This window comes from Pogoniulus pusillus, chromosome 27 (assembly GCF_015220805.1).
Source record: "Pogoniulus pusillus isolate bPogPus1 chromosome 27, bPogPus1.pri, whole genome shotgun sequence".
Taxonomy (NCBI): domain Eukaryota; kingdom Metazoa; phylum Chordata; class Aves; order Piciformes; family Lybiidae; genus Pogoniulus; species Pogoniulus pusillus.
In genome coordinates, this window is record NC_087290.1 from 16,252,504 (window position 1) to 16,267,010 (window position 14,507).

Consider the following 14,507-nt stretch of genomic DNA (forward strand, 5'->3'; position numbering starts at 1 on the left):
ATGATCTATGGAGGTCCATTCCAACCCCTAACATCCTATGACACTATGACCCTGTAAATAACATAGGTCCTGCTCTGTGACAAAGGTGTTCTCACCTCTAGCAAATCTGATCCATTTAGAAACTCTATAGAGCCCTTGCCAAAATACTTGCTTTTGAATACTGCTCCCTAGGCATGAAATTCTTCCTTGCCACCAAAAGAGAAATAGTATTGATGTAGAAGGAATTGTCGGCAGCCTGCGTGCTGTAATAATCACACTGATGTGTGCTGTAATAATCACACTGATGTGTCCTGTAGTAATCACACTGATGTGTCCTGTAGTAATCATACTAATTCTCACCCCATCCACGCTGAAATGAGAACCTGTCCATTCCACTGCTTGGTTGCCCTGGTTACAGAGACTTTCTTCTATTCAGGTGGAAATTTCTGATGTTAACTCTTACTGCTTTTGTGCTGTAGTGGGGAAGGGAGCTACTGGCATGGCTCCCTTAAGAATCACACAGAAGTGTTGACCCTCCTGGGTTGGAAGGGACCTCCAAAGAGAGGAGGTCCAATGTAGGGCTATGAGGATGATTAGAGGACTGGAACAGTGCCTGATGAGGAGAGGCTGAGAGACCTGTCGCTGTTTAGTCTGGAGAAGAGAAGACTGAGAGGGGATCTAGTAAATGTTTATGAATATCTAGTGTCGGGGTGGTATAGGCTGGATGTTAGGAGGAAGTTGTTGTCAGAGAAAGTGATTGGCATTGGAGGGGGCTACCCAGGGAGGTGGTGGAGTTACTGTCCCTGGAGATGTTGAAGCAAAGCCTGGCTGAGGCACTTAGTGCCTTGGTCTGGTTGATTGGACAGGGCTGGGTGCGAGGTTGGACTGGATGATCTTGGAGGTCTCTTCCAACCTGGTTGATTCTATGATTCGGTGGTTTGAGGAGGCTCAGCAATCTTGCAGGCTTGGTCCTAGGTAAAAGGGTAATCTCCCCTTTAATAGGACAAAGGCAAAAAAGAGAAAAACTTCACCAGTGCTGGAGCTCTCATTCTCTCAGGCTCTCTTCCACAAGCCAAAGCTCAGATGCTCAGTGGGAGAGGCATTGCCACTCCTGGTGCCACTGCACTGTTAGCTCCACTGCTGCTATTCTCTTCAGTGAGACATCAGCTCCTGAGAGGCAGCAAAGTCTCACTGCCAAATGTCAGCTTTAATGAAGAAGCAATGCAGTTGAGCAGTCTCTGGGCCTATTGTCCATTTCTCTCTTCTTCCAAGCACAGCTGTTAGGAGATCAGGAAGAGCTGTACCAGAGATAAATGAAGAATAGCTCCTGACAAGCTGTGGAGGCATAAAGACATATGCATGTGCCTCAGGGGCATTGAAAGAAACCATACAAAAGTCGATGCCTTTATCATCCCTTCAGAACTTGTCTTGCCTCTGTGCCAGTCCGTTTGCAATATTGGCAAGCGCTGCTTTAGAAAGCAGATTTAAATGATTCTAATGACTTTAGTTAAACCTTAGCATTTCTAGCTGGAGAGCAACAAGGCTGCTTCCTTCTGCTTCCACCTCTCCCTTTTCAGAGGAGGCTGCCCCATATTACTGCCTCCCAGGTGCCTGTCTCCCCTGCATGCTAAGGGTTTACTGCGTTCAGGTTTGGGTTTCCCAGTTTAAGAGGGGAGACTGGGAGAGGGTCCAGCAGAGGGCTATGAGGATGATTAGGGAACTGGAACACTGCCTGATGAGGGGAGGCTGAGGGACCTGGGGCTGTTCAGTCTGGAGAAGAGAAGACTGAGAGGGGATTTAATAAATGTTTCTAAATCTCTGAGGGCTGGCGGTCAGGAGGTGGGGGGACAGGCTCTGCTCACTGCACCCTGGGGTAGGACAAGGAGCAATGGATGGAAGCTGCAGCACAGGAGGTTCCACCTCAGCACAAGGGGGAACTTCATTACTGTAAGGGTCCCAGAGCACTGGCACAGGCTGCCCAGAGAGGCTGTGGAGTCTCCTTCTCTGGAGATATTCAAGACCTGCCTGAATGTATCCCTGTGTGATCTGCTCTGGGTGCTCCTGCTCTGGCAGGAGGGTTGGACTGGATGAGCTTTTGAGGCCACTTCCAGCCCCTGACATTCTGTGATTCTGTGAAGGTTGGGCTGGATGATCCTGGAGGTCTCTTCCAATAGGATGCTTTCTGTGATGCTGTTCTGAGAATCATAGCCATGTTTTGGCAGAGAACGTAGTGATGACCCTGAGCTTGCATCTCAGCTTTCCCCAGAGAAATCTCTCCAGTGACTATTGATCTTATCCCCTGCCAAACAACTTCTGGAATCTCTGTCTGCTTTCACAGGAGATGTTTCTCTGTCTGGCCAGTGACCAAAAGCAGATGTAGACATTTGCCCAGCAACTGTTTGTGCTGCAGGTGTTTCACTGCTTCCAGTGTGCCGAGTCAGTGTTCTCTGCCAGCACAGCGGAGAGAGAGGTGGAGGAGAGGCTCAGCACATTCAAGAATACTTTTCCTCTCCTTCTCTCCTTTGATTTAATTTCCTCTTGCAACTGGTTTTATTGTTTATGCTCCTTTCATGGCATGGCAACTGACAAAGTAGAGGACAGATAAAAGTTGTCTGAGTTCTTGGTGGCTGTTTTGAAGTCACTCCCTCAGTGGTTGATCAATGACCATTGATGTACTGCATGGATGAGTTACCCTGTTTTCCAGTCACTTCCAGTCATGACTGTCAAATACCCTTAAGTAGTCATATAAATGGAACTGGACAAGACCAGGATGTCATACAAGCTGTTACTCTGAAGCAGTAGTCTGGCTGGCTGATTGTTTAATGTGTTGCTAATATGCTGTTGCTGTTAGCATGCTCCATAGAATCACAGAATCAGTCAGGGTTGGAAGGGACCACAAGGATCATCCAGTTCCAAACTCTCTGCCATGGGCAGGGACACCTCATGCTAGATCAGGCTGTCTAGAGCCTCATCCAGCCTGGCCATAAACACCTACAGGGATGGGGCTTCCACCACCTCCCTGGATAACCCATTCCAGGCTCTCACCACTCTCACGCTGAACAACTTCTTCCTGACATCCAGTCTGAATCTACTAATTTCTCTCTCTCTCTCTCTCAGCCTCACTCTAAAGAAGTTTCTCCTCATGTTGAGCTGAAACCTTCTCTGTTTCAGTTTGTAGCTGTTGCTCCTTGTCTTACTGCTGATGGCCATCAAAAAGAGATTGGTCCCATCCCTTGACAATCACCTCTCAGGTATTTGTACACATTGCTCAGATCCCCTCTCAGCCTTCTCTTCTCCAGACTAAACAGCCCCAGGGCTCTCAGTCTCTCTTCATAGGGGAGATGCTCAAGTCCCCAGCTCATACTCATGGCTCTCTGCTGGACTCTGTCCATCAGGTCCCTGTCGGTTCTGAAGTGAGGAGCCCAAAACTGGACACAATATTGCAGGTGTGATCTCAGTAGGGCAGAGCAGAGGGGCAGAAGAACCTCCCTATCCCTGCTGGCCACACCTTTCCTGATACACCTCAGGCTGCCATTGGCTTTCTTGGCCACAAGGACACATTGCTGTCCCCGTTATTATGAGGTAGTTTCTCTAGCTTATCAAAGTTTGTCCCTCAAAAAATATGTATTTTTTAAAAAACAGTTAGCTTCAGAATGATTTTTATTCATATTCTCATTTCAGGTCACTGAAGGCAGGATTATTTTCATCTCTTCCTTCTCTTTGCCAAAATCATAAATGGTTTCCCTGCTTGTATTAATAAGTTGTGATCAAACATCGGCTGTAAAATCTCAAGCAATGCCTACTCTGTGCCGTTCTGCAGTCTGTCTGCTGTAGCCTACACTGCCCTTCTGTTGAGTTTATCCATTAATTAAATCCAGAAAATTGCAGTATGCTGTAGTTTGATGTGGTTTGGCTAAGGACCAGGCTCTGCAAACCGAAGTTTACATTAAATTAGAAAGCTGTAACACTCCTCCGTGACAGCATTCAAAACAAACCCTTTCAATAGTAAATTTTGTTACCAAGCAAAGCCAAGCCAAAATTGCATCATGTAACTCTGATCTGACCAAAAAAAAATGCCATGTGAAGAAGCAGTTCCTTCATGTGTCATGTGTCATGTTAAATGAGAATGTCACACCAGTGTCATAGAATCAGAGTCATAGAATGGTTTAAGTTGGAAGGGACCTCAAAGATCAGCCAGTTCCAACCCCCCACCACAGGCAGGGACACCTCCCACTAGAACAGGTCACTCAAGGCCTCATCCAACCTGGCCTTGAACACCTCCAGGGAGGGAGCAGCCACAGCCTCCCTGGGCAACCTGTGCCAGTGTCTCACCACCCTCACTGCAAACAACTTCTTCCTAACATCCAGTTTCAATCTCCCCTATGCCAGTTTAAACCCATTACTCCTTATCCTGTCATTACACGACCTTGTCAATAGTCCTTCCCCAGCTCTCCTGTAGGCCCTCTTCAAATACTGGAAGGCCACTCCGAGGTCTCTCAAAGCCTTCTCTTCTCCAGGCTGCAGAGCCTCAGCTCTCTCAGCCTGTCCTCATAGCAGAGCTGCTGCAGCCCTCTCAGCATCTTCATGGCCTCCTCTGGACTGCCTCCAACAGTTCCATTTCCTCCTCGTGTTGGGGGCCTCCAGAACTACACACAGGACTCCAGGTGGGGTCTCAGGAGAGCAGATTAAAGGGGCAGAATCCCCTCCCTTGCCCTGCTGGCCACACCTCTCTTGCTGCAGCCCAGCACAGGGTTGTTCTCAACGTTTCCTCCATCATCGTGGCTGACAAATCTCTATTCAATTCATTGGAGTTGAACAGATTGTTGGGTTTGTAAGTACCTTTTAGAGAAAGACCTGGAGGCAAAGAACTGCTCAGTTTTGGGAACCACGGAGACTTGGAGGCTGTTGCATGTGTGGGTATGGAAAGCAAACAGCTGGCCAGTGTAATTCCTCTTCCATTTTGTTTGCTCTTACCAAGAAGCTTGCCACTGTTGTACTCTGCATGCAGGCAGATCGAGTATGTTGTCAGGAAAAGAATGAAGATGAGAGAGGAGTCCTGCCAGCGGGAATTTCTCAGTGCTGGCTTCCTGTATAACAGCTTTTTATAGCTAGAACCTCATTCCATGCAATGATATAATATTACTCTGTCACCATATTTGGCACAACCGTAGGATCATGAACTGCTTGCTTGCTAATTACCATTCCAGCTCATGCACAGAGCACAAGCTGTGATAATATTAGCTTGGTCAGAGTCACAAGTCTGTCAGTGCCAGCAACAATTCAGTGTCTGTTTCCAGTCCCTGAAAGTGTCATATCTGCATCCTTTCATCCCAGGAGGCAAAATCCTGGACTCCCTCTCAGTACGAATAATTTGTCTTGTCACTCAGAGGCCTAAAGGAAAACCAGTGACAGTTTCTGTTAGCTGTTTATGTGAGAAAAAAAGCTGTTAAGAAGTAAATGTATATCAAGCATGCTTGACTACTATTTACTCATTCTTTAAACTTTGATAAGCTTCACCAGGCTCCAGTATGTAGGAGAAGCAATTTGTTAGCCCACATCTTGCAAGAAAATTAGAGGAAGGACCTGGAGGAAGCCCAGGGCCATCCTTACAAAGCTCCTCTTAGGAGCTTTCTCCGGCATCTGAAAGGAAAGCAATGTGGATGCAAATCCTGTTGGTTTTACAGCTCACAGGAACACAGATCACAGGCTCACAGGATGTTAGGGGCTGTAAGGGACTTCCATAGATCGTTGAGTCCAACTTGAGCAGGACCAGAGAATCTAGCACAGGTTGCACAGGAACATATCCAGACAGGGCTGGAGAGTCTCCAGAGAAGGAGACTCCACAACCTCTCTGGGCAGCCTGTGCCCAGGCTCTGTCACCCTTACAGTCAAAAAGTTCTTCCTCATGTTGAGGTGGCACTTCTTGTGCTGTAGTTTATACCCATTACCCCTTGTGCTATCACAGGGTGCAGCTGAGAAGAGTTTGTCCCCTCCCTCTTGACATTCAGCCCTCATCTATTTATAAACATTGATTAGATCCTCTCCAAGTCTTGTCTTCACCAGACTGAAAAGCCCCAGGTCCCTCAGCCTCTCCTCACAGGGCACTGCTCCAGCCCCTTCATCAACTTTGTAGCCCTGATAGTTTTGTTGCCCAGATTGTTCTGAGTGGTGTCAGTTGTTTATCAGGTTCCCCCTACTGCTTCTCATGAGAGGTCTTGATTAGCTGCAGAGGTCCTAGGCTGGGCTGTCTGCATGCTGAGGAAGGTGGTGCTAATCTGATGTCCTTGGCTTCCACACAGAGCACTACCTTCAACCAATATTGCTGTGGCTTTCTCGTGACTTGATTCAAAACCTCTGTAGGAGCTGATGATAGAAGTCTTTTCATTCAGTAGATGAGCTTTCCAAATCCCAAAGTTGCTGCATTTATATTAGAACTACATAGTAGTTAAAGGGTAGTAGCCTCTGTTACATTTCCATTTCAGTCACACTGCCATCAGAGACAGTGGCAGCTGAGACAGAGACATGGGACTCGTGTCTGTGTTATGAAATAATCTCTTAGCAGTTTCACTGAAATTACATAAACTGGTTTCCACTTGTAAAATTTGTATATAACTCCAAATCATACCCTTCTGCAGGAAAAAAACCCATCTTGTAATCCCCTTTAGAAGGATTAGAATGTAAAAGTTTCCAGTGATACAAAATAGATGTGTAGGTGGATTTTATACCTGTCTTTTCAGCCTTGTAGCTGATAAATGAATCATTACCAGCTTCCTATTATGCAAGATGGCTGTATTCTTAAAGGCATTCAGTGCAAAATGTTCCCTCAGCCAGGGAAGACTTGAGGTTATCTCATCTTGCTCATGCTGACCGTCACAAGTAAAGTATGATTCCTGCATGTGAAGGTGTTGACCAGCAATGACCTAGTAAAAAGCAAGCCAACTCTGTAGCCAAAGATGCTATAGCATCAAGTGTGGCCAGCAGGCCTAGAGAGCTTCTTCTCCCCCTCTACTCTGCCCTACTGAGACCACATCTGCAATACTGTGTCAATTTTTTGACTCAATTCAGGAGAGACAGGGACCTGCCGGAGAGAGTACCGTGGAGAGCCACGAGGATGAGTGGGGTACTTAAGCATCTTCCCTATGGAGAGAGAATAAGAGCCCTGGGGCTGCTTAGTCTGGAGAAGTATGAGAGGGGATCTGATCAATGGCTATAAATATCTGAGGGGTGGCTGTCAACTGCACGAGGCCAATCTCTTTTTGGTAGTTAGCAATAGTAAGAGAAGGAGCAATGGATACAAACTGGAACATAGAAGGTTTCACCTCAACATGAAGATGAACTTCTTTAGCATGAGGGAGACAGAGCCCTGGAACAGACTGCCCAGGGAGGTTATGGAGTCTCCCTTTCTGGAGACTTTCCAAACTCACCTGGATGTGTTCCTGTGTGAACTACCCTAGGGAATCCTGCCTTGGCAGAGAGGTTGGACTGGATGATCTCCTGAGGTCCCTTCCAACCTCTAATATTCTGTGATTCTGTGATAAAAATAGTGGCCTTTATTTGATATCTGCCTTTATGCATAGGGATCTAGTCCAGCCACAGTTTAGGGGAGAAATCCAACTGCAATGGCAGAAGGACTCCAGAAAGTTGAGCTAGCATAGGAACAGAATACAGGAAAGATGAATTAATTGGAAATCTGAGCAACTCAGCTGGGAAACTGCACTGAGTTTCTGAGATAAGGGTTTGTAATTTTAATTGGCTAGGTGGAAAAGAACAAAGTTCTTTTTAAGGAAGTACTGAGAACATGTGTCTGCTGTGCTGTGTAATCTAAAAAACAAACAAAAGCCCCACAGATGTTGGCATTTGATCATGATTGCTACACTTTAGAAGGAAAATCCAGATCCATTGATCGTTAAGTAAGCATTAAGCTTGCTCCATTTTGAACATCTCCAGGTGTAAACTGATTTGGTAGTGGCTGTTATATAGGAAAGATCTGTTCACACCTGCCTGGGTAAATGCAGACCTTTTCACCCATGCCAGAGTATCCAAATTGAATGCACCACTTCAGTGAAGTCCCTCACAGCTGTTAGGGCAATACTTACGTGTTCACTGTGAGAAATAATCTTCCTGGAAATGTGTGTAATCAGCTCAAGAAGGAAACTTATTGTACAGTTTGTCTCCAAAATCACACCCAGACTCACACAGAAATCTTCTGGTTAGAAAAGACTCCCCCGGATTGTCAAGTCCAACCATTATCCCTACTCTGCAAAGTCCACCCTTAAACCATATCCTCAAGCATCACATCCAAATGACTTTTAAAGATAGACACAGTTGGTGCCTCAACCATCTCCCTGGGGAGGTCAATCCAATGTCTGCCCACTCTGTTTGTGACAAAAATTTTCCTAATGTCCAGTCTAAACCCAACCAGTGGCAGCTTGAGGCCCTTCCCTCTTGTTCACTTAGGAAGATTTTATGGAATTGTGTAAAGGGAAGTTGTAGCCAGGTGGGGTTGGTCTCTTCTCCCAGGCAACCAGGGGCAGAACAAGGGGACACAGCCTCAAGCTGCACTGGGGCAGGTTTAGGCTGGATGTTAGGAAGAAGTTCTTCACAGCAAGAGTGACTGGCATTGGAATGGACTGCCCATAGAGGTGGTGGAGTCACCGTCCCTGGAGGTGTTTAAAAGGAGGCTGGATGAGGCACTTGGTGCCATGGTTTAGTTACCTAGAAGGTGTTAGGTGATAGGTTGGACTCAATGATCTCAAAGGTCATTTCCATCCTGGTTGATTCTGTGATTCTGTGATGAGGCATGCAGCAGCATCTGAGGTCAGCCTGACCTCGGTGCCTGGCCAGGTTATGTAGCAGATCACTCTGAGTGCCATCAAACAGCATGTAGGCTTTAGGAAAGAAAGGTCCTACCTAACCAGTCTGATCTCATTCTACGACTGGGTGACCTGTCTGGTAGAGGAGGGGAGGGCTGTGGATGTGGTCTACCTAGACTTCAGTAAAGCCTGTGACATGGCTTGGACAGATGCACCCTTCGCTGGGTTAAGAATTGGCTGGATGAGTGGGCACAGAGAGTGGTGGTGAATGGTGTCACATCCAGCTGGTGTCTGCTGACCAGTGGTGTTCCCCAGGGGTCAGTGCTGGGTCCAGTTCTGTTCAACATCATTATTGATGACTTGATAAAGGGATTGAGTCTACCATTACTACATTCACAGATGACTCCTGGTTGTGAGAGAAGGACTTGATCTCTTGGAGGGCAGAAGGATGCTGCAGAGGGACTAGGCCAGACTGAATCAATGGACTGAGGCCAGTGAGATGAGATTAGACAGGACTAAGTGCAGAGTCCTACACTTAGGCCACAATAACCCCATGCAGCTCTATAGACGGGGATGAGTGGCTGGAGAGCAGCCTGGCAGAGAGGCATCTGCCAGTGCTGGGTGACAGCTGCTGGGCATGAGCCAGCAGTGTGCCCAGCTGGCACAGAAGGCCAAGGGCATCTTGGCTTGTATCAGCACTAGTGTGGCCAGCAGCACCAGGAAGGTCATTCTGCCCTGGTCTGGCTCTGAAGGCCTCACCTCCAACACTGTGTGCAGCTCTGGGCCCTCACTGCAAGAGAGATATTGAGAGGCTGGAGCGAAGCCAGAAGAGAACAATGAGAATGGGGAAGGGACTGGACAGGAAGGCTGCTGAGGAGAGGCTGAGGGAGCTGAGCTGGGTTAGCCTGGAGGAGAGGAGACCCAGAGGTGACTTTAGCACACTCTGCAACTACCTGAAGGGAAGGTGTAGTAAGATGGGGGTCAGGCTCTGTGACAGGATGAGAGGGCATGGCCTGAAACTGTGCCAGAGGAGGTTTTAGGTTGGATGTTAGGAAGCACTTCCTGATGGAAAGGGGAATTAGAGACTGGAATGGACTGCCCAGGGAGGTGGTGGAGTTGGAGTCACTGTCCCTGGAGGTGTTTAAGGCAAGCTTGGCTGTGGCACTTAGTGCCATGGTCTGGTTGATGTGGTGGAATTAGGTCCTAGGCTGGACTGGATGATCTCAGAGGTCTGTTCCAGCCTCGATAATTCTGTGAGTCTGTAGGCAACTACAATTTGTCCAACCTGCATGTGCTGAGTAAATCAGTCCTTATCTAATTGCCCTTGTTTCTAAGCCTAATTGTCCTTGAAAGTAATATAAGCAGTTATATTTTCACACAAATTAACTGCTCAGGAAGAATTTGTCAAATGCCTCAGGCGCAGGTTTTGTTCTGCATCAGATGCTTTCTGCAGACATGCTTTCAAGTCTTTGTCTACAGCAATTGCACAGCTGTCAAAAGCAAGTTTGAGTTCAGGATTGGTTCTGGTTTGTGGGCATTAGAGGTAGGTAGGATGACAGTGCTTAATACTTACCCAGCACTCATGTGGTTGCCCCAGCCTGGAGCAGCTGGTGGTCAATGTCATCTGGCTGTCCATGCAGGGCAAGGATTAGCACTTTTTAGTGTTTGAGATGTTGTGTGGTGATTCCTTAGGTAAACCAGAGCAGACACTGACAGCAACATTGATGGCTTATTTTTCCTTGCAGAACAATGTAATTGCCTGTGGTTTTGAGGGGTATAAACCTTATGCATAAAACATACTTCAGTTAAAGTGGTACTGCCAACTGACAAAAAAAACCCCAACTCTTGCTGTTGCCTCTGTATGTGTAGTGGGTTGGGGAATTTCCCCCCTCCACCACTTAAAGTTTACCAGGCCAGCTCAGATGGCGTGGAAGTAAGATAAAGGTCTGTTTACAGCAAAGCTGAATTTACAAGCACATATACACAATATATTTGCATGTATTTGCAATTATATACAATTGAGAAATAATACAGAAAGCCAAATTCCCTCCTGGACAAAGAAAAGCCCAGAAGGGGCTCAAAGCCTCCCAATCTCTCTCTCAGACACAAAAAAAATCATCAATGCTTACTTGTTATCTGTTAGCCTGGGTTAGTGGAAAGATTAGAGACCACAAGAAAGAGAGAAAGGAATACCTATCAGAATCCTGCAGCAGGCAAAACCACAGCCAACTGAGCAAGGACTGGAAGAGCAAGAGAGTGACCAGTGCCCCTCTTCCCAGGGTCATTAAGGCAGCACAGTCATAATGCAATTGTAGTCAGCACTGCTCAGGCCACACCTTCAGTACTGTTCTGTGCCCTTCAATTCAAGAGAGGTATTGAGATACTGGAAGGTGTCCAGAGAAGGGCAACGAAGCTGGTGAAGGGCCTGGAGCACAGCCCTGTGAGGAGAGGCTGAGGGAGCTGGGGGTGTGCAGCCTGCAGAAGAGGAGGCTCAGGGCAGACCTCACTGCTGCCTACAACTCTCTGAAGGGAGGCTGTAGCTAGGTGGGGTTGGGCTTTTCTCCCAGGCAACCAGCAACAGAACAAGGGGATACAGTCTCAAGCTGTGCCAGGGGAGGTCTAGTCTGGATGTTAGAAGGAAGTTGTTGTCAGAGAGAGTGATTGGCATTGGAATGGGCTGCCCAGGGAGATGGTGGAGTTGCCATGCCTGGAGGTGTTGAAGAACAGCCTGGATGGGGCATTTAGTGCCATGGTCTGGTTGATTTGATAGGGCTGGGTGATCTTGGAGGTCTCTTCCAACCTGGTTGGTTCTATGATTCTATGATTTGATAGTGGGGAATGCATACACACACACAGACATTGTGTGGCTCAGACCACCCCAATGATGTGTCTTAGGGTTTTATTTTGAATATTTAATCACACTCTGTAATTCTGTGACTTGTGTTGAAGTAAACTGGCTTTGAAGCTCAGGATGAAAAAGTGTGTTGCTTTAGTGATAACTGTGTAGGTTCTCATCAAAACAAAGTGTGGTCTCATTATCCCATTGTTCTCCTTTTCTTTTTTTCTTGTCTCCAAGCTGCCTGTCTCGTCCTGGGTTGTATGATTTTTCCTGATGGCTGGGATTCAGATGAGGTAAAACGGATGTGTGGTGAAAAGACAGACAAGTACACGCTGGGGGCTTGTTCAGTCCGCTGGGCATATATCCTGGCTATTATTGGAATCTTGGATGCCCTGATCCTCTCATTTCTGGCATTTGTGCTTGGCAACAGACAAGACAGCTTGCTAGCAGAGGAGCTCAAGTTGGAAAACAAAGGTAGGACTGCTTTAGAAACACTATTATTGGGTGGCCTCAAGGGCAATCGCTTAAAAACAATGATTGGTTTAATTTCATTTCATACTTAAAAGGTGTCATGCTGGCTTGCTTCCAGAGCTGCTGGAAAAGAAAAGAATGCAAGGGGCAGAGGAAGTTTTGGGTTTCAGCCTCCAAAATCTAAGGCAGTTTGAAACTGACACAATTGCTGCATGATCCATGACTTACTCTGACCAGTTTTTGGAGCTGTAGATGGGATGTCTTTCTGTTACCTGCTTGTACATTATTTCATTAGCATTTAAATGTCATTGTCTCCATATTTTTCTGTACCTCATGCAAGATTTGTTCATTTGGTTCCTTTGGAATTTCACATTGTGCTATGAGTGGCTGCAAAGTGACCTTATGTGTTGGCACAGGACAAGGTAAGGGGGGAGCATTGGATTGGGAGATTGGTAATGAGCTACATAATGGGACCACCTACATAGGGAGGCACTGGTGGGCTAAGGATCATAGCCAGGAAAGAAGAAGCCTAGCTCTTGATTGATTGTGTTGCTTTGAGCTCATTAGTCAGCTCACAGAAATCTAGGGTGCTGTAGTAACTGAACATTTGTGCCATGGGTTGGGGATAAAACACATTTCTAGGTTAAGAACATGAAACTGCCACAGGCCAGTATTTTGTCACGAGGTTGCAAGAGGAAGGGATGCTGCTCAGTGAGCACATGCAAGCCTGGCTGCTTTCTACAGTCCCTTCCCCTTGTGCTCCCACAACATCCACAGCTGTGTGTCTGATGTTGAGGACTTCCCCCCCCAATTTAAAATTTACCAGACCAGCTCAGATGGCTTATAAGTAAGATAAAGCTCTATTTACAGCACAGCTACATTTACAAGCATACACACACAATATATTTACAAGTATTTACAGTTGGATACAATTAAGAAATACTACAGAAATCCAAACTTCCCTCCTGCACAAAGAAGCCCAGAAGCAGCCCAATGCCACCCTCTTTCTCTCCCCAGGTAGAAAAAAAACCAGCAAGGTTTATGTGTTATCTGTTAGCCAAGGTGGAAGAGACTACAGAGAGTAGTGAAGAGATCCAGCACTCAGAAGCAAAGAGAGATGAATTGTTTCTGGTTTGGCTTTTTAACCCTTTTAGCAAACTAATGAATGATACAGACTATCATTATTTTCTTTTTACAACTAATGATCTAATGTCTCTTATTAGAATATTCCAGTGAGCCTTAAACCAGCACAACCTGGGAAGCAATGAACACAGTACTGAAGAACACCCACTTGTCCTGTCAGCTCTTTGTCTGCTGCTGGGGCTTCGTCCTACACATGTTAATGTCGTTATGTGATAGCTCAGTGGAAGGGGAGAGATGATAAATTAAGAGTTACAACCATGTTCACTTGTATGGAAAAACCTTCAGGAACAAGAAATTATTAGGCAATGATCAGGCAACTGGGCAGCTCTTTTCTTAATCAGGTCTTAGTTCTGTCTGGAGGCTTCACAGCAGATAAACGCCCACAGGCTCATTACTGAGTCTGTGATGGCTGTGTGTGTCCTTGGCACCATAACTGCTTCTGAGCAGCGGTGTCAGGGAACAGTTAAAAGCATATGCAACACAACAGGGGGGTGGAAAGGTGAAAAGCTGACAGAAACAAAGCAAGCTGCACTTCTCTGTAGGCTGACCGTGCTGAATGATCCACTTTGCTCTGTGCTTTTGATGAGAGTTCTGCAGGGCTACAAAGATGATTAAGGTGCTGAAGCACTGCCCTATGAGGAGAGGCTGAGGGACCTGGGGCTGTTTGGTCTGGTGAAGATTTAGAGGGGATCTAATCAATGTTTATACATAGATGAGGGAGGTGACAAACTCTTCTTAGTTGTGCCCTGTGACAGGACAAGGGGTAATGGGTATGAACTACAGCACAGCAAGTGCCACCTCAACATGAGGAGAAACTTCTCCGCTGTAAGGGTGACAGAACACTGGAACAGGATGCCCAGAAAGGTTGTGGAGTCTCCTTCTCTGGATACTTTCAAGCCCTGCCTGGATGCATTGCTGTGTGACCTGCGCTAGATTCTATGGTCCTGCTCTGGCAGAGTTTGGACTTGATGGTCTATGGAGGTCCCTTCCAACCCCTAATACCCTGTGTAAGAGACGTTCCACTGCCTTCATCATCTTTGTGGCTCTGCACTGGGCTCTCTCAAGCAGTTCTGTGTACCTCTTGAACTGAGGGTCCCAGAACTGGACACAGTACGCCAGATGCAGCCTCAGCAGGGCAGAGTAGAAGGGCAGGAGAACCTCTCCCAACCTACTAACCACAGCCCTTCTAATACACCTCAGAATGGCATTGGCCTTCTTGGCCACACTGCTGGCTCATGCTCAACCACTAGGACCTCCAGATC

At 46.8% G+C, this 14,507-nt stretch overlaps 1 protein-coding gene across 2 annotated transcripts in view; it reads left to right on the forward strand.

The window, feature by feature from the left end:
• The window catches only part of LHFPL3 (LHFPL tetraspan subfamily member 3), a 208,644-nt gene that overhangs the window by 124,060 nt on the left and 70,077 nt on the right, over nt 1-14,507 (forward strand). For both annotated transcript variants that reach the window (XM_064166209.1, XM_064166207.1), the window contains exon 2: nt 11,869-12,105. In XM_064166209.1, the coding sequence (XP_064022279.1) occupies nt 11,869-12,105 (237 nt within the window). The remainder of the gene's footprint in view (nt 1-11,868; nt 12,106-14,507) is intronic.